Source organism: Malurus melanocephalus, unplaced genomic scaffold, assembly GCF_030028575.1.
Source record: "Malurus melanocephalus ecotype Western Australia unplaced genomic scaffold, MMel_1.1 scaffold_129, whole genome shotgun sequence".
NCBI lineage: Eukaryota > Metazoa > Chordata > Aves > Passeriformes > Maluridae > Malurus > Malurus melanocephalus.
In genome coordinates, this window is record NW_026623361.1 from 1872970 (window position 1) to 1895443 (window position 22474).

The 22474-nt window shown below is 44.6% G+C and overlaps 2 protein-coding genes across 5 annotated transcripts in view; one reads left to right on the forward strand and one right to left on the reverse strand.

Annotated features, from left to right (window-relative positions):
* Window positions 1–8244: 8244 nt before the first annotated feature.
* FAM181A (family with sequence similarity 181 member A) lies at window positions 8245–10510 on the forward strand. Its single transcript, XM_057370648.1, has one exon. The coding sequence runs from the start codon at window positions 8310–8312 to the stop codon at window positions 9177–9179; it is 870 nt and encodes a 289-aa protein (XP_057226631.1). The 5' UTR covers window positions 8245–8309; the 3' UTR covers window positions 9180–10510.
* A 671-nt stretch (window positions 10511–11181) lies between these two features.
* Window positions 11182–22474, reverse strand: part of ASB2 (ankyrin repeat and SOCS box containing 2) — a 28348-nt gene continuing 17055 nt past the window's right edge. For 3 of the 4 annotated variants that reach the window (XM_057370642.1, XM_057370640.1, XM_057370641.1), the window contains exons 8-10: window positions 20235–20796; window positions 16403–16556; window positions 11183–15691 (exon numbers count right to left, since the gene is read on the reverse strand). In XM_057370642.1, the coding sequence (XP_057226625.1) occupies window positions 15555–15691; window positions 16403–16556; window positions 20235–20796 (853 nt within the window). In that variant the 3' untranslated portion in view covers window positions 11183–15554. Of the gene's footprint in view, window positions 15692–16402; window positions 16557–20234; window positions 20797–22474 lie in introns of all 4 variants that reach the window. The other variant, XM_057370644.1, reaches the window with a different exon arrangement.

Sequence of the window (22474 nt, forward strand, 5' to 3'; positions counted from 1 at the left end):
GTAGTCTTCTGTATTGTACCAAAGAAGTGGGTTAGGGAGAATTGACTGCTGCTAATCAAAGGTTAATTTATTAGAGTCCATGTGAATAAGTCTRTGTTGACATCTGTATGGTGCACATAATGTGTGCTCATGTGTTCCCCTGAACTGGGATATGTAACAACACACATAATAGGCTTATTCCTCTTCTTGTACGTGAGAAGGAGACAGGACAGCAAGTTGCATTTTCACCCTTCCTTCTCCCATTCATTTTCAGTGCAGGCAGCTCTTTAGTCTAAAGGTCTTTCTCTGACAAGCAGTTGCAGAGTTTGGCTTCAGTCAGGCTGGAAAACRGGTGAGTCTTTTCTAGTTTACATTGTGTCATCACTCTGTGCTAGAACAAAGAGCAGTCAATATGCTGAGGATTGCCAAAGCTGTGCCAAAATGTTGCTTTACCACTCTCTGCTGCCCTTGAGTGTAGCTCCACAATATGCTTTCATGAAGAAAACAACACAAATTCTGGTAAGAATTTTATGTATAAAAGCCTCTTCAGATAGAAAAGTCTCATCAGATGTTAAAGTCTATTAGATTACATTGGCAAGGTGCAAATCACATTGCAAGTGATAGACATTTAAGCTGCTCTCAGAAACAGCTACAGATCTCCTCATTCACCATGAGCTACTGATTATAGAATTTTGTTAGCGAAGCACTAAAAAACACCATCCATCTGGATTAATCTCCCTGGTCCCCATGATGGCCCCCAGAGCTGGCACCCCGAAATCACTGTCTCTCATATGAAGCTCTGCTCATGCCTGGCAGTTGGATGCACTTGTACAAGTGACAGACTTTCCTATGTACCAAATTCATTGAGGGCAAAAAGAAAAAAAGAAAAATATCAGTCTTGAAAAAATTAGGTTTTGGACAATGTATTCCTACTGTTATTTGTCACGAACTATTAAATACTACAATTAAATACTATTTTTTCTTTATTAACATCATCTTTGAAAAATGTGGTTGAAAAGATTGTGTTAAGGCCAATAAAAATATGGGGGTTTGTTGGATTTGATTTTGGTTTTTTATTTATTATTTTATTTCCACACATTGGTGTTCTAAGTCCTTTACATTCTGCAGAAGCACATAACAAACCCTGCTGCATCCCATCAACACCCACTATAGGATCCCAGTGGATGCAAACATTGTTATATCCCAAGAAACCAGAGTGCTAATTTGCTCCAAGTACCCAGCTCTTGTATTTTTAATGAAAAACTCACGGTAGAACCTAATTTGGCATCTGTAAAAATCCATGCTCATTTAAAATTTGGCTTTAGTGGTAGTAATGAGACCAAAACACCCAGAACAAAAACTGACCTGATCACCAATACTTAGATTAATATTGCCTTTGTGATTTGCTCAGTTTCTTCACTGCAATATTTTCTGCAGACCTCACTTTCCTGTGACAATCTTCCTGTTGCTTTATGCAGGATTGGTCCCGAAGAACTGAACTCCAGCACCTGAAAGGTGCTKTGCATTCTCAGGCACCACTGAACTGAGGAAGCTCTGAGGCTGCCCAGGGTTTTGCTCAGGCGTCTTTGAACCTTTTGCCTGGCAAGGGACTCCAGGACACAGAGGCTCGTTTGTTCGCCCGCGATGGCTTCTCCTACTCTCCTGGTGCGTTTTGGCACCAGCACCGTGCGGGGAGAGCAGAGCAGCTCCCGACCGCACCCCGCATCACCGTGCGAAASGGGAGGAGAAGAGAGGGAGGCGATTTGTTACAAATAACAATTAACCCCTGATGTCGGCCTTTCTGGCCGGAGTAAAGGCTGCTTGCTGCTGCCCGGGCCGAGAGCAGCGCTGGGATGGAAGCAGGCAGGGAGGCAGCGAGGGAGGGAAGGAGGGAAGGAGGCAGGAGCGCGGCACGGAGCAGGGACACCGCGCAAACTTCGGGCAGCGCGGGCTCCAGCAGCGCCCCCGCGCGGCASCGCCGCCACACGGCCCCGACCCGGCTCTTGAGGGCAGGGCACACGGGCACAGCCGGCTGCTGCTCCCTGCTGCAAAGGGACCGGCCTTTTACCCAGGTGATGGCCACGTACCCGGGGCAGCACAGCCTCGCAATCAAAGGCATCACGCTGGGAGGCAGATCTGGCATACCACGTAGCCTCGAAGTGCTCAGCAAGCAGAAACGCCCATGTGAAGATGCCTTGACCAAGAGAGTGCGGCAGGGAACAGGGGTGTGAGACTGGTCAAAATATGGTCAGGAGGAACACTACCCTTCCGTTCTGACATGGCTCTTCTGTACTGTAAGTTCAAGATCCAGACTCTTTCCCTACCAGAGCCCATTGTGTATTTCTTACTCTGCAGCTTCTAAGAGAAGGTCCCTACCCATTCACATGTTCATATTAATGCCTGTATTTTTAAAATTATTTTTRCAGCATGATTTCTTATCAACAGATGCACCCTGTGGCATTTGGTGGAGACATTGATGGAGTTCATCCCGCTCTTGAAATACTTATTTACTCCAGAATTATGTAAAGAAACCTACATTTGCCTCTGKTTTTTTTCTCAGTGCATACCTGCCCTGTGGGGAGGTAGAATTTAAACCTTCAGATGGAGCAAACCGAGGCCATGCTCTTCTTAAAACACTGTCTTATTTACCAGAAAGAGAGGCAGAGAAAGGCAGGATAGGCTTCGATCATGCCTAATTATGGAGTGTAATACTGGATAAATGGATACAATATTGTCATGGGTGCTATTTTTCTGTCCAAAAAAATAAAATTCTCCTTAAAGAAACAGCTGTGTCCTGCCTGTAGCCTGCAGAAGAATGGCATTAGTCACGTGCAGTCCGACACGTAGCACAATTGTAAAGTTCCCTCTATGAGACTGACAGGAGCTATTCATATCGGCCCTCTCCACCATCTGCCTGAATGGCAGGCTGCGGGGTAGCAGCAGCCCCCCCGTGCTGTCTCTGCATGGCTTCAACACTTACTGCCTGCTCAAAGTCTGTCCCCAAGTGCAGAAAATCAGGGACTGAAAGCAAAGAGAGGATGTCACTCAGGTCAAAGCAGACTGTCAAGAGGGGGRGAAAAAGGAGAGTGGGGAAAGAGTCAAAGCTTCATCTGCTGGAGTGCCAGGTTGCTGTTCYCCTGGGAGCAGAGGTGTTAGTTTCAACAAGAAGATGTGGAGGGTGAGGAAAGGGGACAACTGTATAGCATRAGAATGTGGAGAAATCCCACATTCTCTTCCCCTGAGCTTAGAGTCTCAGCTCTGGGGCAGGACCAAGCTGTGTGAGGGTCAGTACCAGACAGAGATGTCTCTGCTGCTGTCCGCAGCGCCTGTGTGCTGGGGTGCAGGAAGGAATGCAMAGGCCTTTGGCTGCTCCCCTATGCACACACTGTCAGACATCCCTTTCAAATGAACCTGCAGGTCCTGGGATGGATAAGCTCCCATCCCAGGCTGGGGCCAGGCTCTAAGCCTGTTGGGGTCCTGAACACCATCAGTACCAGACCACCTTTCTCCTTCACCCCTCTCCCCTCCACACACCTGTTGAAGGTCAGACTAGATGGAGGGAGATTAATTTTTATCCTATGACCTGATCTTCCTTCTCATTTCCAGACAATGACATTTTTCMTCATGACAGAAATTCCTGATATCAGCTCCTGAGATGCATGACTCGGAGTTACTGCAATCCTTTCCTCTCCCATTGCATTCACCTTTGAGATCACACAGTTATTGCACTATGATGTTAAATAGCATCTTCCAATTTTATGCCATCAGTGCATCATTAACATCTTTCCACTTCAGTCAATGTCAACGTGAAATCTAAAATCAGGATCCCTGCGGATGAGCTTTAGTACTCTTTCTCCATCGCAATATTACTCCTCTCCAGGCCARTACGTCTGGTTTCACCATGAATCATCATCATGTCCCTTCAGAGTCTTGTCTCTTTTTGTCAAGCGTGAAGGCAAATCAGAGGCTTAGGAGGCAGCAGGTGAGTGAAAGCAGATCACAGAACTGAATTATCTTTGCTTTTAACTGYCCATAGTGGACTCGAAAAGGAAAAGGAATAATTCACACCTGGCCCATCTGAGATGTTCCAGCTAATTGTCTAAAGTTTCAAACCAGTTGGAGCCCTGTTTTCTCTTTGCTTCAAAGTGCACATCCATTAGACTCAATTAGGAGTTACAGGACTATGACCCAAATGGGGAAAAATAGTTTTAAAAAATTTACAAAGCAATGGAAATTTATTTTTCTCCTCTCCTCGAAGCAAACAAGCAAAACATCTATGAAGTTACTAAAGAAAATATTTGGATGGCTGTTAAGAAGCCTTATTTTTCAAATAAAAATCTGATAGATTTTGAGGGTTTCTCTTTGTAACTAACAGCAATTGCCTAGTTTTGACAYTCATGGGGAAGAGATGAGGATAATGGTGCTTATCATTCAGATGTGTACTTCAGACAAACATATACAGCCAYCAAGAGCTGATTTCAGTCCAGGCCTTCCCAGAAAGTACTATGTGATACTCCCAGTTCTTATCCTGATAGTGAGATGAACTCTTCAGTAACACCTGATGYTCAGGTTAGGATGGACAAAAAACTTCCTCTCAGTGAAAAAAAAAGAGTTTTCAGTTACCTAGTGTCAAAACAGTGACTTCTATATGATCTTTGTACTGCTAAGTAGTTCACTGAGCTGCCTTTCGCTTTACCAGCATGATTTGGGTGTTCCTGCTATTTGAAATGCTGGGGGAGGGATCCCAACCCCAGTTAATGGTGTGCATTTTCATTAGTGGGTGCGCTCACATGGTCCAGGATAACCTAATGCTGGAATACCTTCACTGAATGGGCCCCTCAGCCCGGAAATAACCTTTGGGAGATTTTGGTGCAGTAGTGACTAAAGATTGACATCACTTACAGTAAGTGACACTTTAAAAACACTTTGCAGGTATTTTTGTGCAAGAAAATCTTCTTTTGTCTCTTCTTCATTTAGTCTCAAMATAAATACTTCATTTTAGGAAAAGCTTGGCTGAAATTTTCAAGTGAATGAATTTATTTTTGTGCTTTGCTTAGAAAAAGGAGTTAGAAAAATTTACATACCAAAAATTCCCAAGAAGACAGCTGTCAGGAGGTGACATGTCGGATATGAAGTAGCTCTCCAGCTGGTCCCTGTCTGCATGCTGGGAAGGCATGTGGAGACATTTTTTCAATTGCTGTACTAGTTTGACATGTTCACAGTGGAAAATGATGTATCATTCTTGAGCCTTTGCTTGGTGGACACTTCAAAGTGCATTGGATCCTCGTAGAGAAGTGCCCTATTGTTAATTGTTCCTTTCACATGTACATTGGGATGAACATGGTGAGAGCAGCGAGGAACAAAAGGGCTCCGGTGGCCTCTTAGAGAAAACCCTGTGCCGCTCAACCTGAGTCTGACCTTGAAAGGGTGGGTTGCTCTGGTTTTTAAACCCTGCTTGCTGGCTCATTCCCTTCTGGCACCCCACTGTTACCAGCTGCAGGGGAACGGGATGCTGGCACAGCGAGCGTAGCAAGGCATGGGGAGCTCCCCCACCCCTGCTATGTGGTGCCTGAGGAGCCACATCCTGCACAAACATCCTTCTGGGAGAGGATGGGCATGGCTGCAGTGTAGGAGCTTGGAAAGTGCTTCTGCAGTGTGTTGGAGGCATGCGGGTCTGTTATCCCCCAGCAAGCRGGCAAGCCACGTCCACACTCCTCAATCCAACTGAGCTTCTAGCCCTCAGTCTCAGAGCACAGCCCAGGGTTCTGGAGATAGGATGCAGGTCTCATAATACATGGCATGAGTTTCCCAGGCCTCTGAGGACACAATTCATTAACATCCTGAGATAATCTTTGACTCCCAGGCACCTGTCACTTGTCACTTCACTATCTCTCCCTTTTTCTGCCTTGGGACACCAACTAGCTTCGGTGGGAGACTGCATCATAAAAAGTGGTGCCCAGGCTGGGTTTGAAAGCTCAAGCACAAGASGCAGTTTATTCTTGCAAAGAGAAGTATGATCCCTTGGTGTGCATCTTTCAGTGACCTACTCAAAGCCTCTCCCTGTAGCCTCAGCTGCACAGAACTGTCTGTGCAGGCCACACAGACACAAGGAGGAGAGAGGCACACCTGGCAAGCAGCAAATCAGCCACTGTGTTCCAGCCCACCGTGCTGCCAACAGTTCTGTAGCACATTCTATTGCAGGACGTCCTGAACACGGTGTCTCTCTAGACCTGAAGCAGAGCACCACCACATGTGGCTGAGGCCAGACTGAGAGAAAAGGTGTGAATAGGATGACTGTATGAGTTCAGGTATATGGAAGAGTCATCCCTGAGGCCTCTACCCAGAGTTTCRTATAATGGCACAGTCTGGATTTTGGCTTCCTCTGATGAAAATTGGATGAATAAAGTAAAATAGCAGTCAGTAAAATACTTGTAAAATGTGGCTGTTTTCATCCCTCAGTGCAGCCCTTTGATGCCTCGCATCAGTAGGATAGATTTTACTTGCAAAATGTCTTGGACTTCAGTCCCTGCTTTCCTCACCACATCTGTATTTGGTTCAGAGCTGGCAGCATGTCCCTGATGATGAGTGCACAGGTCCTGTGCCCTTATCCAATCTTCCCATCCCTCTGGTGCTGCGGACAGGAGAGCAGGAGCAAAGCTTCAGCTGCAGGAGGCAGCGGGTGCTGGCTGGCATACAGGCTGCTGCCAGCTCTGTGTCATTGGTGCACACCAAGGGCAGCTCTTCTGCTCTCCTCTTCGTCCAGCTCTAGGTTTTTCTGTGCTTTTAAGTAATTGTCGCCTCTTAGGGACGAGCCTTCAAGAAGGCAGAGGGCTCGCATAACTCTGGATCAGTAAAGGAAGCAGCTCAATTAGCATTTCACACGCCTTTTCTTCCCTCTCTTCTTACCTTCCCTGCAGCGGGCATGCTTTCCCCTTAAAGGATTGTCCTGTTTCTGCTCCTTGCCAGCGTTGGCAGGGTGACAGTAGTCGAGTGTGCAAACTTGTGCTATTGTCCCCAGGCCAGGGGGAGTCATGGAGACCCACTAATATGACACAGGAAAATGTTTGCTGATGGCAATTCTATGGGCTTTGTCTAACTCTTTCTCCATCATGACGACTCGATTTAAGTCTCTAACTGTTTGACTACAGATGCAAGAGTACTATCCAACTCCATCCTTTTGTTCGGGTAGTTTGAATGGGTAATTCAGCTTTTGTGTAACTCAATTGAGGGGGCAAACATAAAGACAAGATTCTTGAGCGCTCAAGCTCCCTTTCCATGGATATCTGCACATCTCTTTAGAGATTTGTTCCTTTCCTACCTTTTTCTGACATCATCCTCCCCTTAAAAAAAAATGCTCTGATGGGGAACGGTTAAAAGTAGGCTAGTCCAGTCCCCCATATTATATTGTCCTGTGCCAATGAAGCATGTTTAGTATCAGCCCCCACACAGCTTTGGAGATTGCAGAGGAAAGTGTGTCTAAACTTTCCTAACTCATCTTGCATTTTTTGCTTCGGATTGTGTAATTTTTAAATGAMAGGTTTCCACCGGGTGAAGACGATAGGGAGAATGGTAGAAATCATGGGGAAATGATTGTATTTATTAGCTGTCTTTCTGCGGCTGTCCCCATGGAGACAATTTGTGATGGCAAAGAATGCAAGGAGGGGAGGCTGATGCCTGATTGGGATGCTTTGTATTTGGCAAAGTGGCTTCTGATTGGCCTGGGAGAGCCCCGAACTCGCTGGAGTCGATATTCATTCAGCTTGCTCAAGTGCTTGCTAAACTGCATCCAAACACTGGCGGGCCTTGGCTGYCTCCGCCGAGGTTGGCGGTGTGTAACCTGCCTAACGAGATTAGCGGGGAAGGGGCTCTACTCTGCAGCAACGCAGCCGCCAGCACCGGTGAGAAAAGCTGCCGCACGCCGGGTGAGTGTCCGTGCTCGCTTACAGGGCGGCCACCCCGGCTTCTGTCCACCTAAGCGCTATCTAACAAGATTAGGCGCAGAGCTGGCTGGCACTTGTGAGCCAGTGCCGTGGCGGTGTGTGCTGGGGCAGCAGTGCGGGGCGGTGGGCTGCGGGCACGCGTCCGCTCCGACAGCACCTTCCCTGCATGCAAGCGAGCTGACGGATCACTTATTGCGTGCCTGAGAAGTCTGACATGCCCCCCTAGCCTCCCTCCATTCGCTTAACGCTATTTACTCAAACGCTAAAGCTTATAATGCTAAAGCTTCTTGCTCAAAAGTCTGTCCATCATATTTCACAGGTTTGCCAAAGTTTGCCTGAAGAAGGATTATAAACTTTTCATGGGAAACTCTGCACAGTGCATTCAGTGAGATGGCATCGGACAGCGAGGTAAAAACTCTACTGAACTTCGTTAACCTGGCTTCGAGTGACATCAAAGCGGCTCTGGATAAATCGGCTCCTTGTCGCCGGTCAGTTGACCACAGAAAATACTTGCAGAAGCAGCTCAAGCGGTTTTCTCAGAAGTACTCACGGATCCCGCGGTGTCAGCCCAGCAAACCCCCTGAGTGCGGCTGGCGCAGGGGGGCAGAGGAGCGGGCCCGCGGCCCCCAGCCCGAGGCACCTGAGCCCAGCCCCCGCGGCGGGGCTGCCGCCGAGAAGGTGCTGCAGACAGCCGAGGCMGAGGAGAGCCTCATCGGGGAACGGGTTTTGCAGGAACAAAAACCCGAGGCTGCCCGACCGGACCAGGTGCCCATGAGGAAGCGACAGCTCCCCGCCTCCTTCTGGGAAGAGCCACGGCCGGCACAGAGCCTGACGGCCAGGGCCTTTYCTGCCAGCCCCGAGGGACTCCATGCCCCCAGAGACCCTCCTCTCTATGAGGGGAAGAAAAGCAAAAGGAGTCCAGACGCTGCTGGCCCGGAGAGCCCCCCTGACCCTGCGACACACGGCGGGGAGAAGGACCCAGCCGGGGCTCTGTCAGGCCGGGTGGGTGCCTGGACCTGCTGCCCCTTCCCCTGCCCCGGGCCAGGCGTGTACCAGCCCCCGGGCGCGCTGCCTCCGTCGCCCTTCTCGGGGCTGGGTCTGTGGAGGAAGAGCGCGGCCACGCTACCAGCGGAGGTGTCGCACTTCTGCAAGGAGGCCGATGGCCCGGGGCAGAAATTCTACMGGCCCATGGTTCTGAAACCCATCCCCACCAAGCCCGCCATGCCCCCACCCATCTTCAATGTTTTTGGCTATCTTTAGCGGGCCGGGTGTCGGAGTCATGCCGAACACGACAGTCCCTGGGGGGCATTTGAAACGCCCGGTCAAGCCTTCGGGCATGAGCTGCTGGCAGCGTGGAGCGGCAGGGGAAGCAGGCCGGCGATCACACCCTCTGCCTCGTGGGCGGGCTGCAGGGAATTAGTAACTGGGGGGAAGTTACTTSGGGCGCACTCTGATCTCAGTGCACGGGTGTAACTCGGGAATAAACCTTGCGAAGCTGGTGGCATGGAGCGTGAGGCGAAACAGGTCTCTTTCATCGATGGGCATTGTCTGAGCCGCGGTGAGTGGGGCTGCGGGCCATTCGTAGCCGCACTGGTAACACCTAGGAGGCCTCCTCCACGAGGGAACAGCTTTCTGGGGCTGCCCTGCGGCAACAGCAGTGAAATGGAATGAATTCAAAGAGTTTTTGTACTTTAAAGTCATTCCAGAGAAGTCAAGATATTCAGGTCATCTCTTTTTGCATGCAAGAGACTGGAAGGATGGTATTTGATATAGAAGTCACTTGTGATTGATTTAAGCTCTTGTTTTATGTAAATACTGAGAGAATTAAAAAAAAATAAGGCGAGAAAGGAGGTAATTTTATTTTGTTGATTCTGCAAATGCAATCTGTTTAATTTTGCCCCACAGGGTAGACAGGTTTGATTTGCAACTGATGGGGAGATATGAGGGCTGAAGTATCTGCCTATCCAGATTGATAAAAATTGCAAGTAGTTCTTCTGGGGCTAGGATATTACCTAGTGCTAAAGCGGTGCAAATGGAAGCGGGATGAATTTTCACATCAGGAATTGCTCTGCATCAACAGAATAAATGARGCATTGTATTGGTTTAATACAAAACCATGAAGTGTGGTGGAAGAAAAAAGTAAAGAATAGACTACCTTGATTTCTGGCATACAGATGTCTTTTATTTTGCCTGATTCTAAGATGTTATCACAAGACCTGGCTGTAAATGTTTTGGCTAGTATTTTCCTAATTTTTTTAACAAATCGGCTTTGGAGAATTTAATAGAAAGTGGTTTTAAGTTATGTTTCTCTGAAACCGATGGAGAAAGTGGTACTAAGACACAAAACATAAGAGATGAAAGATTTAATATTGCAGGTGTATGTATCTATTTGGTTATACTGGAGTAAATGACTGAAGTCAAGACAAGTACATTTTGAGAGGACAAAAGGGCCAGAGAATGGATACCTGTGATCTCCCAGGGCCTGAGCCTGCTGTTGCTGAAGCTAATGGGAACTCCCAGGATTCAATAAAAAGGGGCCTTGATTGGTTTGGTTTCTSACTAGCAGAGCTCTCTATGACTCCTGATATCTCTACAAGGGGAAAAACAGGAAACACCTTAGAGTGCATTTCAGTCATTAAAAAATTTATTTTCTGAAGCATTTGTAGAGTATTATTTTGTATCTTCTGATGGCCTTGGTATTGCATAACCTGGCTGCACCTTTTATTAGGATATGAAGTGCCCCTGGGAGTAGCTCAGTTGGTTAGAGCCTGGTGCTAATAATGCCAGGGTTGTGGATCTGATCCCTGTATGGGCCATTCACTTATGAGCTGGACTTGATGATCCTTGTGGGTTTCTTCCAACTCAATATTCTGTGATTCTACTCCYCAGCTACAAGTGATTTACGCTTTCCCCAAACCTCACATATTCCACCAATATTCACTTCTGTGGAAACAATATCTGTGATGTGTTAGTAGTGCAGATGAAAAGTAGAAGTGGAGATGGTTTTCACTGCTTTCTCCCTGCTATGGCAGGGATAATATATGTATAAAGCCAATATAGACTATACCCACAGGACAGAGAGCAGGAAATGTCTTTTGGTAGTGCATGCCTGCAGCTACATGCAAGGTGTAGCTAAAGAGCTAATCTAGGGATTAAAGGTAGCAGGTTAGCTCTTGATCCACAAGTGAAGATAGGAACATACTTAGATGCCTTTCCCTTTTTTTGAAAAAATCTGTAAGGAAACTCTGTCCCTCTCCACAAGGAAAGTAACAGAAACCAGAGCCATTGAAGTTAAAGGTAGGAGAACAAGGGCTTATAATTTACAGACCTGTAGGCACGGAATTTTTTTACATGGAAATGGGCTTTTCTCACAATAATTCTTCAATAGCTCTGTGTTGCTGTCGTAATCCAGATGCAGCCAGATGCTGAACTCTGTCTCAGTACTGTCAGTGCGGAGCAGCCTCCTTGGTATTGGTCTGGATTTCCATCTGGGTGGCCAGACCAGATAATGGAATGAACTACTGGTATTGCAGTGATAGCTGTGCACAACTGTTCCTCCGCGAGTTCAGAAGGGAAATTTCAAAGTGCTGTGGATCACACCAGAATGAGGATTTATATAAAAATTCAAATACTTGGCAAAGTGGGTAGCCTGTGTATAAATTTTATTTTGAAGAAATCCAGAGAAAGAAGAGAGCTAAAACCAAGTTTATATCTTTTGAATAGTAAATTCCTAGTTTTTTATTTTTCCTTCTTTTAAACTCATTTGAATGTATATTTCTGCACATTTTCTATGTAGCAGAATAGAGTGTTTTAAATTTATGATGAAGGATTGAAACAGACCATTCTAAATGACTTCTGACTCAAATATTTATGCTCCTACACTCAGATTTAAACAAATGTCACTTTTTCAAAATCCTTTGTGACATGGAAGTCCCCCCCCCAACATAGGGCAGGCACTGGCCCTTGCTGGGGCTTTGAACTGGAGCAGCAGTGAAGTAAAACACAAATGAACAGAAGACAATTGTTAAGTATATTCAAAATCCCTGAATGGGGATGTGTGAGTCTTTCCAAAAGGTTTGCAAATAATAGCAACTCTGTCTCGTCGCTAGCAATACTTACAGTTTTCTCATCCCTGAGATTAACATCAGAATTATTAATTGTTCAAGCTTGGATTGATTCAGAATTTTCCTGGATATTTTTGTGTTCAGCTGGTTGATGGTTGATGTTGCTATTCAGGACAGTTGCTAGTCCTTCAGATTCTTCTTGTTTATTCATACTTTGTTTAAAAGRTGGAAACATAACATTTGAGAGCTGCTATTTACTAGAACAATGCAGATTTAAACTTTTTTAAACACAACAGCTTTTATAAATAATGGGTGGGGAGAGATAAATGAAAAAACTTTCATACAAAATGAAATAAAAAGAATCAAAAAAGTGCACAGGAACATCAAGTGAATTGCACATGTTGCAGTAAAAAAAAGGTACAGTAACCTGGTCATGAAATATTCCTAGAACATTTCACATTGTGTCTGAAGGAGTCTGTCTATCACACTCAGTAAAACAAGCCACTTCACCTTGCACTAGAAATACTGATCTGCTTACAAAGCCTGGCTTGCTGGGTTTTGGAGTATTTTTCTTTTCACAGTAACTTCTAGATAGACACATTAAAGGCACATTGAATTCATTCAGATTCAGTACCGTGCACAAAATAGTATGCCAGTGACTGGAGTGGAGAGGTAGTGGGCTCCATTTCAGTGCAAATAAATGTAAACTGAGTGTGTGAAGGTTTGCTTTAAAGATCAAGCAGAAAGGACTAAATAACGTTGTAATTACCAGATTCCCCCCAATAGATAGACTCTTCTCCCCTCGGTTTCTGTGCACAACATGCGCTTATCCTTCCCACAGTTGTGTTATGTTCCCATCAGACCAGTGCTCTCTGGCTCTGTGTCTCCTGCTCAACACAGATGGTTGACAGAAACCAGGGCATGGGTCTCCCAATTGAAATGAAGGTCTTTTGGTTGAAAGAAGGAATGGGCTTTTTGTACTTACCCAGTTCAAATGCAGTTTCAGCTTCTCCAAGGTCAGAAAAAGAAATTGCAAGACTTTTGTGGACACAAGAATGTCGGCTTGGAAATTCCAGTTTGGGATAGTTCATGAAATCCCACTTCTGCAGTTATACRTGTAGTTGGTGATTGTAAACCCTTCTACCTGCCAGGATCTCCAGGGCTGTCACTGCACACAAAACAAAGAAGTGGTCTCCACCAAGCTTTGTCGGTATCAATCACTCTCTACAGCTCTGCTTTGTTACACTTTTTGATTTCAAGGACTTCTGATTATATCAATATAAGGTCCACACCTCTGTAGTTCAGACCCAGAAAGTGAGAGATGCATGAACTCCACAGTGATTTTCTATCTGTCCAGGTACTGTTTACCAAWACAGGGCCTTCACTGGCAGAACTGATACAGTGATTTCTTGTTCCTCATCCTTTTCTCTCCACCCAATGTTTTCTTAACCTGAACCAATTCCCTGTTCACACTGCAGGAGACAAAGGAGTAGTTCTTAAACTAGTAGATAGTAGATAGTAGATAGTAAAGTAGATAAAACTTCACCCTTACTTCCCAAAGTTTTACAAGAAAATCTGTGTTCAGTGTGAATTGAAACCCAGTTGTTTGAAAAAGTTGTTTTTTCAACTTTTGCATTTATAAAGGGCACAGAAAGGAACAGAGTAATCAATCATGTAATCAATCCTATTTCTGCTCRCATCCTGTCCCACAGATGATGAACATATTTCACACAAAGTCATCACAGTCTGCCTAGACAGATTTGTATTACTTGTATTTGTGCAACACACTTTAGTCCGGTGTTCAGGTATAAAACTCCACAAAAATAAAACTCAGTGCAATGTATTTTCCCTATTTAAATTTCTATCATATTCCATGGATGGTATTCAGACCAACAAAGAAAACCAGATCTGTAAAGTCTCTGGTGGGGACTYCTGGCAGACCAATGGTGCACAGGTCCTTTGTCTCCTAAGGTAATGAGTGTGCTTCTAGCATAAGATCTGCAAAGATGTAGTTCCAAATTTAGGTTCTTCCACACTTTCTTAGGTGCCTAGTGAGGAATAAWGCACTCATCAAAGCAGTTCAGCAAGTCACACCTGTCAAGTGAGCTGTAGTCACTGCCAATAACCGATCATGGGCTCCTTGGCCTTTCCAGCTGTGAGGGAATGTGACTTGTTAAAAACTTCAATAAAAGAATTTCACGGACWATTATAGTGGTTCAGCAGATAGATGGTGACTTGTTAAGCTGCCATAAATCAGTTGTGGATCTGAGCTGTAAATAGGTGACCTAATTTTCAAAGAAGCTGAGATAAAAACTTTCATCAGTGTCAAAGGAARCTAATAGATACTTCAAACCTCCAAAGTCAGAAAATTCAGGGCTAAATTCTGAGATTTTTATTCTGCCTCAGTAATATCTGATATGGTATATGATCCCCCTGGCTTAAGTGGAACTTCACCTGGTACAAGCAACTTGGCATTGTTTAGGCACCTGAATAAGGATTTGGATACCTGATTTTGGGTATTCATTTCCATACATTTTGAAGTTTTTTCAAAATTATTCCATAATTTTGAAATAATTTCTCTTACTGTCGACCATGATGTTGTTATAGGCACAGAGTTCCAAGGAGGTTGGAGAGGCTGGGTTTTGTAGAGATAAGATCTGGGGGAGTAAGAGAATAAATTGGTTCAGCAGTGTTSCCTCTCTCCTTCACATCACTCTCTGTTCCTGCTCCTTTAGGGCTTTGTTCTGTTCTCAAACCAGCTTCATGAAAGCATAAACCTACTGTTTACAGTGTGGCTACTTCTAATTTACACCAAAAAAAAAGGAGCTCAGGGTTGCTTTCAAATCCCCAGACTAGGAAATGCTCTCAAGCAGAATTTCACTTACTTCCTATTGCAAATATAATACAGAATTAACTGTATTCACTATGTGCAAATATAATTCTTCCATCCTCCTTAAATAAACCTTTCCTTGACTTTTAAAGGATTCAGTATTTCTGCATTTTAGTCTGTTAAAGAGTTCTGAGATTTGAATGTTCAGAAATCAAGTACTCAATAAGAAAGGTACAAAAAAAGATGTAGAAGTGTTAKCAAGGTGGTGTCAAAATGTCAGATAATTGGCAACCAGCATGCTTAACAGAAATCCAAACAATAGAATAGAAACTACAATAAAAATCTCAGACAGTGAAGGTCATGTGATTGTTTTCCCAAGTATGTTGACTTTTGACAAGTTCTGAATTGTGACCACAGTYTCAGGGTACTTTTGAGTTCCCTGCTGATACTTGTTTCAGCACTACTCATTTGTCAGTGTTGGCTTTCATTTCTTCTTTGCAGACTAAGGTGTGAGGTGAACCGTCTTTGTGTTTGCTGTTGAAAAACCTAAGTCTCCTATGTTAGCTCTCTGTGTCCTTCATTTTCATCTCACTCATGCTTCAAAAGCACATTTCTCTTAGATTAGTCATGGGAGGGTGCTTGACCAAGCCAGCAGCAGTTCCTCCCCAGTGTGCACCTGTGCCACGGTGGTGACACCGGGTGCCATGCCAGGAAGCTGCTGCGTATCCAGCGTGCTCGGGGTCACTGTGTGTAGTCGTGCTGTAAGTACCGGATCAGTCTGTCTGGGAGAGGCAGGGTGTCAAGGAGTTTAATGCGGTTTCTTCCAACCAGGCTCCGTACCTTGATGCGGCAAAGATGGGAGAGAGGTCGTGGAGGTTCTGAAAGACAGGCAGGTCAGAAACATGAGCAGAACAGGTTTTAACTTGAGGAACTTGAGCTCAGCTTGGGTGGGACAGTGTCAAGAGGAAAATGGGAGAAGAAAGAATGTTAAAAGGATGGAGGGATAAGGCATTTGGGATTGGCAGATCATCTGTTCTGAAGCATGACATGGGAAGGATTTGGGGCTGGAGGATGGGGTGCTGTACCCATCTCAGCCATAGCAATGGGCTTTCTAGACAAGACACTTCAAAGTATTTAGCCTTCCTCCTGAAAACAAATGCAGTAAGTTCCAAACTTAGTTTGGTGTCAGAAAACTGGTTCTGACAATACCTATGAAAGACCTTTYCCTGAGGGAAAGGATGTTTAGGAGAGTGGAATATTCAAAAAGGCTTTAAAGGCCACTAATGGCTGCTAGGCTGCTGCGGAGTTCGCCGCGCTGCCCACCTGTCCTGATCGGACTGCACCCCAGGTACATCCAGATGGGCCTTGCTGCACTGCAGTGCTCATTCCCACTGGGTCAGATATATGGCTGGAGTGCATCTCACACCACAGAGCCAGTGACATCCCAGGAATTTCTGACCCTCCTACCTCATCAGTCACAGCAGGGAAATCTTTTCATSTTTATGGGATGGATACTAAGAGGAGATGGTGACTGAGGTTTTGAATCCAGCAATGGACTAGTTGTGACATTCTCTCCTGGGAGACCATACCTGCTTTTTCTTTAATGACAGCCCAGTCCTCGTAGCTGTCAATATGCTCCTTGAGCCGGGAACAAAGCTGCACGTTACCCACATAATCCAGAAGAACATCGATGATTGGCCCAGCCCAGCGACTTATCTCCGGAGTAGACACCATTTCACAAAACTTCAAGGAAAAACAGAATGACTGCCATCAGTGGGACTTGAATGCACTTGTGGAAATAGCAACAATAGCATACTGAGAGCTTTGACAGTCCCCCYCTTCTACCGGTTGTGAGAGCAATCATCACTTTCCTTTCAGAAAACTTAAACTAAAGCCTATTCTTTTCCAGTTGAGGATGGAACCCCCTCTTTGGAATCACAGGATGACACAAATTCCTGGTGAAGTCCCAGCTCTGGAGCATGGAATAATGCTGACTTGTTTACAAGTCCTAAGGTCCTACTTCCACAGAAATGCAGGAGCAGAGGAACTTCGCCCCAAGCCAGTCAGAGGCTCCTGAAAGGTCCATGCAGCCTAGGACACTGTGACATAGCATGATGAGTCCTTTCCCTTATTGGGAGGGGCTCTGTGGGCTCCAAAGGAATCTTAGGGAAAGAGGGAGATTCAGCAGACAGCAACAGCTCCTGCCTCTTGTGAACCCACCAGTATCTGCAGCTTTGGGAGACCAAACACCTTGTTAGAAACAAGTTGGGAGAAATCTCTACATAGATGAATCCCAGGCTGTTTTACTCACTCATGGTGAGAGCTATCCTGGTCCTAACAGAGGAGCACCTTCCTAACTCAGTTCTGGATCATGCAAGTTTTCTGTTGTCGCCAGTGCAAGCTGCAGAATACCCAGATCCATTGCATGGAGGGCTGCTTATGGAGATACTGAGGAATAGACTTAAGGACCTGACTTTAAGCAGGCTCATTTTTAAAAAAAACTGTGACTTTTCTGTCTACTTTAATCAAATATATGTGCTATACCAGTCAGCTTTATCTGTCTCTCTTAGGGTGCTGCATATGATGAAGATACCTGTGGACATAATCTCCATGTGATCAGTCAGGAAGTTTAATATGAATCAAATCACATTGTGTGGATGAGAACTCAGGCCTGTGGCTCAGCCCTGTTGAATGATGGTGGATGAAACACCATCTATCAACTTAGTCGTTAACACATGCAAACATCCTCCAAGTCCACACCAAACAGGAAAGAAAACGCACCAGTTTAAAGCTCTTTCTGTTTAGGCTCCTGTAACTAGATAAAATTTGATTATACATGCCCGAGTCCTAACTCAAAATCATTAAACTCTTGTGTGGATACTTCACTCAGAAGTAAAATTATATTAGTTCACCTAGGAAAGAACAGAGCTGTAGAAAATAAGGTTATTTTGTTCAAGGTGAGAGCATTCACAGAGGTGTTTACTGCTCTTCTCTTTCTTATTTTTTCACTGAACATCACCATGTGATGTTTCCCAGGATGACTAGAAACAGTATTGTCAGAAGGATCATGGTGGACAGCCCACAGTTTTCTACCTGGGCTGCTTATAGGAAGTGTAGTTTTGTGTATCTGACTGTGACTCTCCAGTGTGTGTCACTGCCATGCAGTGGCGTGTACAGACTGGACATCTGCACCACCACCTCGCAGTAACTGCTTTATTAGAGTTGAAGTGAAGACATGTGTGGGGCAATAAAACACTGGATCTTAACTTGCTCTCTTCTTGTCTCCATCTTGCCTGCCTTTTTGTCTGTTCCCTGTTCACAAGCTCAGCTAACAAAAGCATTTTCTGAAATAAACACGTTTCAAAACACATTTCCGGAAAATAATAAGCACAGCAAAACGAAGAAAAATAATGCAAAACTGCAACTTCAGGCAGTGGGATTGACTCAGGGACAAGGTGGCTCTGAGCCTGTGTTCTTGGCAGAAACCCGAATGCCCTCTCGTGGCAGTACGGTACTGCTGTCCCCACCTTCCCGGGATYGACAGCAGTTCTGGAAACTTGGAGGGAAGCAGCAACCATTTTTCTGTGCTCACTTTCTCCAGGACACATGAATTTAGTAGCATCAGTAATGATTTATATTTGTGCATTTTCCAAATCCTGTTGCAGTAGTTCAAAGTCTTATATAAAGACTAATAATTCAGATTTATTATGCTTATATAATCTCATACAAGAAAATAGAAAATTAACATCCTTTGTGTGGAGAAGGCTATAGTTTTGTAAGATCCTTTTTATTTCAGAATATAAACATGTTATAACTACATACCATAAAGCTACACCACTCAGACCTCACTTTTATTAGCCAAAATCCTAGCAGTAGAAGCCAAATAAAAACAATATTAGAGAGAAGAKATTATTTTTTTTCTGTATTTATCGGTTCTCACTGCTCTTTCTCTAGTCACCGAGAAAATTTCATACAGATTTTGCTACCTCTGCCTCATGTGATCTGACCTTTGAAGCAATGACTTCGTGAGCAACCTAATAATTTCTTAGGCAATAGTTTCAGGTGAGATCCAGAAGAAACTGGTTTTGAGGGGCTAGGATACCCCAGAGGGTTACAGACAAATCCTTGTCTGGAATTCCATCTCTCTTTTCATTTGACCTGCTACCATATCACAGATCAAGAACTAGAGATGATATATTTAATAAATTTTTCTTTGACAAAAAATATGGTATCCTGGAGGAATTTTGTTGTGTTGAAGACTCTGAGGATGAAGTACTGTTTAGGATAAGATATTATTGTGATGGATTCTTAAAATCCTCTCTGTAAGATTTGTCTGTCTGTTTGTCTGTTTGTTTTCCCCAGATATGAWACTGGAGAGTAAAGTCTTTTGGTAGACAGGACTGATAGAAAGGTCAAGATTTCTTTTTAATGTTTTCCTTTATTCTTTCCATCACTGAAGAACCTATTTGGTAACCATGTCTTCAGGATTCTTCTGAATCCCTCAAAGCTACAGTTAAACTAGAATAGAAGCTGATTTATTTATTGCCTGATTCTTTGCAAGATAGAAAGACTGCCATGCTGAGATCTCATTTTTGTGTAGCATGTTGAAAGACAGATTTTGAGTGAAGCATTAAGTTTTGAGACACATTGGAAGGAGAGAACGTACAGAAATCAGAAAAAAAAGTCTAATCCAAGATTGTACAAAGTCCTTAAAGGGATTGAGAGTCCAATTTCAACCCAACGGAAGCTGAGCCCAGCTGCACTTTAGAAAGGACTGCAAAGATACATGTATAACATGTAAGTATCTAAAGTCTGTAAGTGGGTTTGAAAATATGAAATCAAGGACCTAAATCTCCTAACTTGTGAAAACTTCAAATGTAATTCAGTCATATAGCTAATGTAATAATTCATTCTCTYTCTCTATGACTGCCTATGGAGTAGACTCAGAAATTGCAGTTGTTTGCATTCAMTAGTTTACCCTCATAGAGTGAAGCACTAGACTATTTTAATGTAACCAGTAGCTAACATTCTGTATCAGACAAAACAAATCCTACAGGGTAAAAAAAAAGAAAGCTTCTACCACCCATATGCTACCATCCATATATTTGTCAGGAAAATATGCCTCACTTCTGGCATCTCAGGTCCAGAGAAAGAGAATATTGTAGAGCTGTCAGTAAGACTGTCAAGATGGCTATAATTCACTGTAAATTCCAGCTATGGCCACAATGGCTGTTGCCTACCTTCCTGCTGTAATTGAATTGCAAACTTGGAATGTTTACTGACTAAATTTTTTTTCTGTTAATAAAGTGGGGACATTGGCATCTTCTCTCACAAAAAAAAGTTGGAATACACTCAAGTTGTCAAGATCCATGGGTAGGAGATGCCCTCAGAAATCCTGCAGGTAGACTAAGCAGTGCTTACCTGTACTACTGTTGGCTCCCTGGTTATCTGAGGATCATTCAGTCTTTCCCGTCTGTAATTTAATGCTGGATGTGGACCGTTTCCATACTGACACTCAAAACAAGAGCTTGCATCACAGCCCAGATCCAGGAGGTATTTCAGCACAGAAAGGTACTTCATTGAAAACATGATGGTAGCTGGAAAGGTGGTGGGGTGACTCGATATATAGGCATCAATGTTTGCTCCATGGTCGAGAAGCAGTTTCATGGTCTTCAGGCAGCCATGGCGGATTGAGATGAGTAACGGGTTAATGAGGTCAACATTGGGGTTGGCTCCAGCTTGCAGCAGCAGCTCTGTGGCATAGATGTTGTTGTTAAAAACAGCAAAATAGAGCGGGGTGGTGCGTCTGTCCTCATAAAGGCAGGAGCGTTCATCGGAGAGGGCGCTGTTGACCTCGTAGCCAGCATCTATCAGCTCTTCCAAAATGTCATCATTGTTGCGCTCGGCCGCTAAGTGCAGGGGGCTGATGCCACTACGCTTGACACGGGTGCGGCTGGTCACAGGGATCAGCATGGAGACAATCCTGCCAGGAGGAGACTCAGTGAGCAGCAGTGAGCCCTAGGGGATCTACAACCCTACAGCAAATCACAGCTTTGTGACTGTACCCGTAAGGCAGAGCCTGCTAACTCAGGCACAGGAACAACTCAGAGAAACCAGAGTGCAAACTTCAAACCTGTCAACAACTCTCTGTGCTCCTGCCTTGCCAAAAATGTGAGTTATGTGACCCTCCCCTTTTATGTGGGATCTTTTTGAGATTATCACCCTTTTTTTGAGATTATCACCCAGTTTCTATGATGTACTTGCAGCTAGAGGAGCAGTTACAATGGAAGAGATGACGTGCTGGCACTCACCCACCCTGTTGAACTTCTTTTAGGCTCCACAGCCCAAATGGCAGATGACCAGCCAGGAGCTACCCGATATTCTATGCCTTCATCATTGTGGTGATGTGGGTAGGACTGGAGGAAAAGGTGCACAACCTCCAGCCTCAGGTGCCAGCTGAGAGAATGGATCTCCCCACCTTCACCTTCAATGTATCTTCTCCTTACTTGTTTTACTGCTCAGCAGAGAAGCATGGAAACACAAAGTGCTGGCAGATCTTGTGGGTCACAGCCACAGTAATAGGCTGGAGACCAGAAAAGGAGTGAAACCCCATCTCTACAGGACTGAGCTAGGATAAACTGCAGATTTGGTTCCCAGGCCTTCCCTATCAGATTTACAATTCAGTTATTACCCTGCATTGATTGCTATCCTGGAGGCCTTCAGTGTGTGGMTTTTGGCTGTGGCAAATCCATGGGGCTATCAATGTCCATCCCAATGTATAGCCAGATCCTAGACCTTAGTAATGAGGTATTGCTGTTGGGAACTTGATGTGGCATTAAACACAACAACATAAACCAAGCTGTTCTAACATATATATGAATTTCAAATATATGATGCACAGGAGCCCTGCAGTTGCAAGTCTGTATCATTTTTATATCTGCATAGGTGTGATTGGAGATGCATGACCGACCCTATGGGTTAAACCTTCATTTCCTGCTCATAAAGTTGGGTGGTTTAGCCAAGGCCCTAGGCTGATTCTGTAGATATAAAGTTGCCTTAAGTTACTTCCAGAAAAAAGTTAGGGACCGTCCAACCTGAGTCTGCCTGCTGTCTCAGGAGTTGCCCACACTCCCTATATAATGTCTGTGGGGAGAGGGGTATCTAAAATAGGAACATGTGTGAGCCAGGAAGCCAAGCGTGCCTTCTCCTCCTCTTTTCCTCCCATGCAGACTACTCTGTAGCAGCCAGCAGCTCTGGTGACACACAAACATGCAAATCTCAGTTTCCTACCCTGTAGTGTGCTTCCTTTAAAATGCTGCCTATCTTCAGTTTGACCACAATGGCTGGTCCCAACACTGGGCCCTCAAACATATATTTACATAATAAACTAAGCCCATAAAACTTTTGTCTGTGATGATCTTGTGATCCTGTGAAAGACTGAGCCTCCAATGCTCCGAGGAGCTGAAATAAGAGTTGAAGATGCATAGCACTTTWCAGGATTATGTTCCTATTTACGTGATGGACTGTTGATGTCTCCAAGATACTTCTACATCTCATTTTTAAACAAAAAGGCTTTTTAAATTATGTGAATATTTTGGGAATTAAGCACTTTTTTTTTTCTCCAAGCAGTCACACTAATTTTCCAGCACTGTGACACTTGC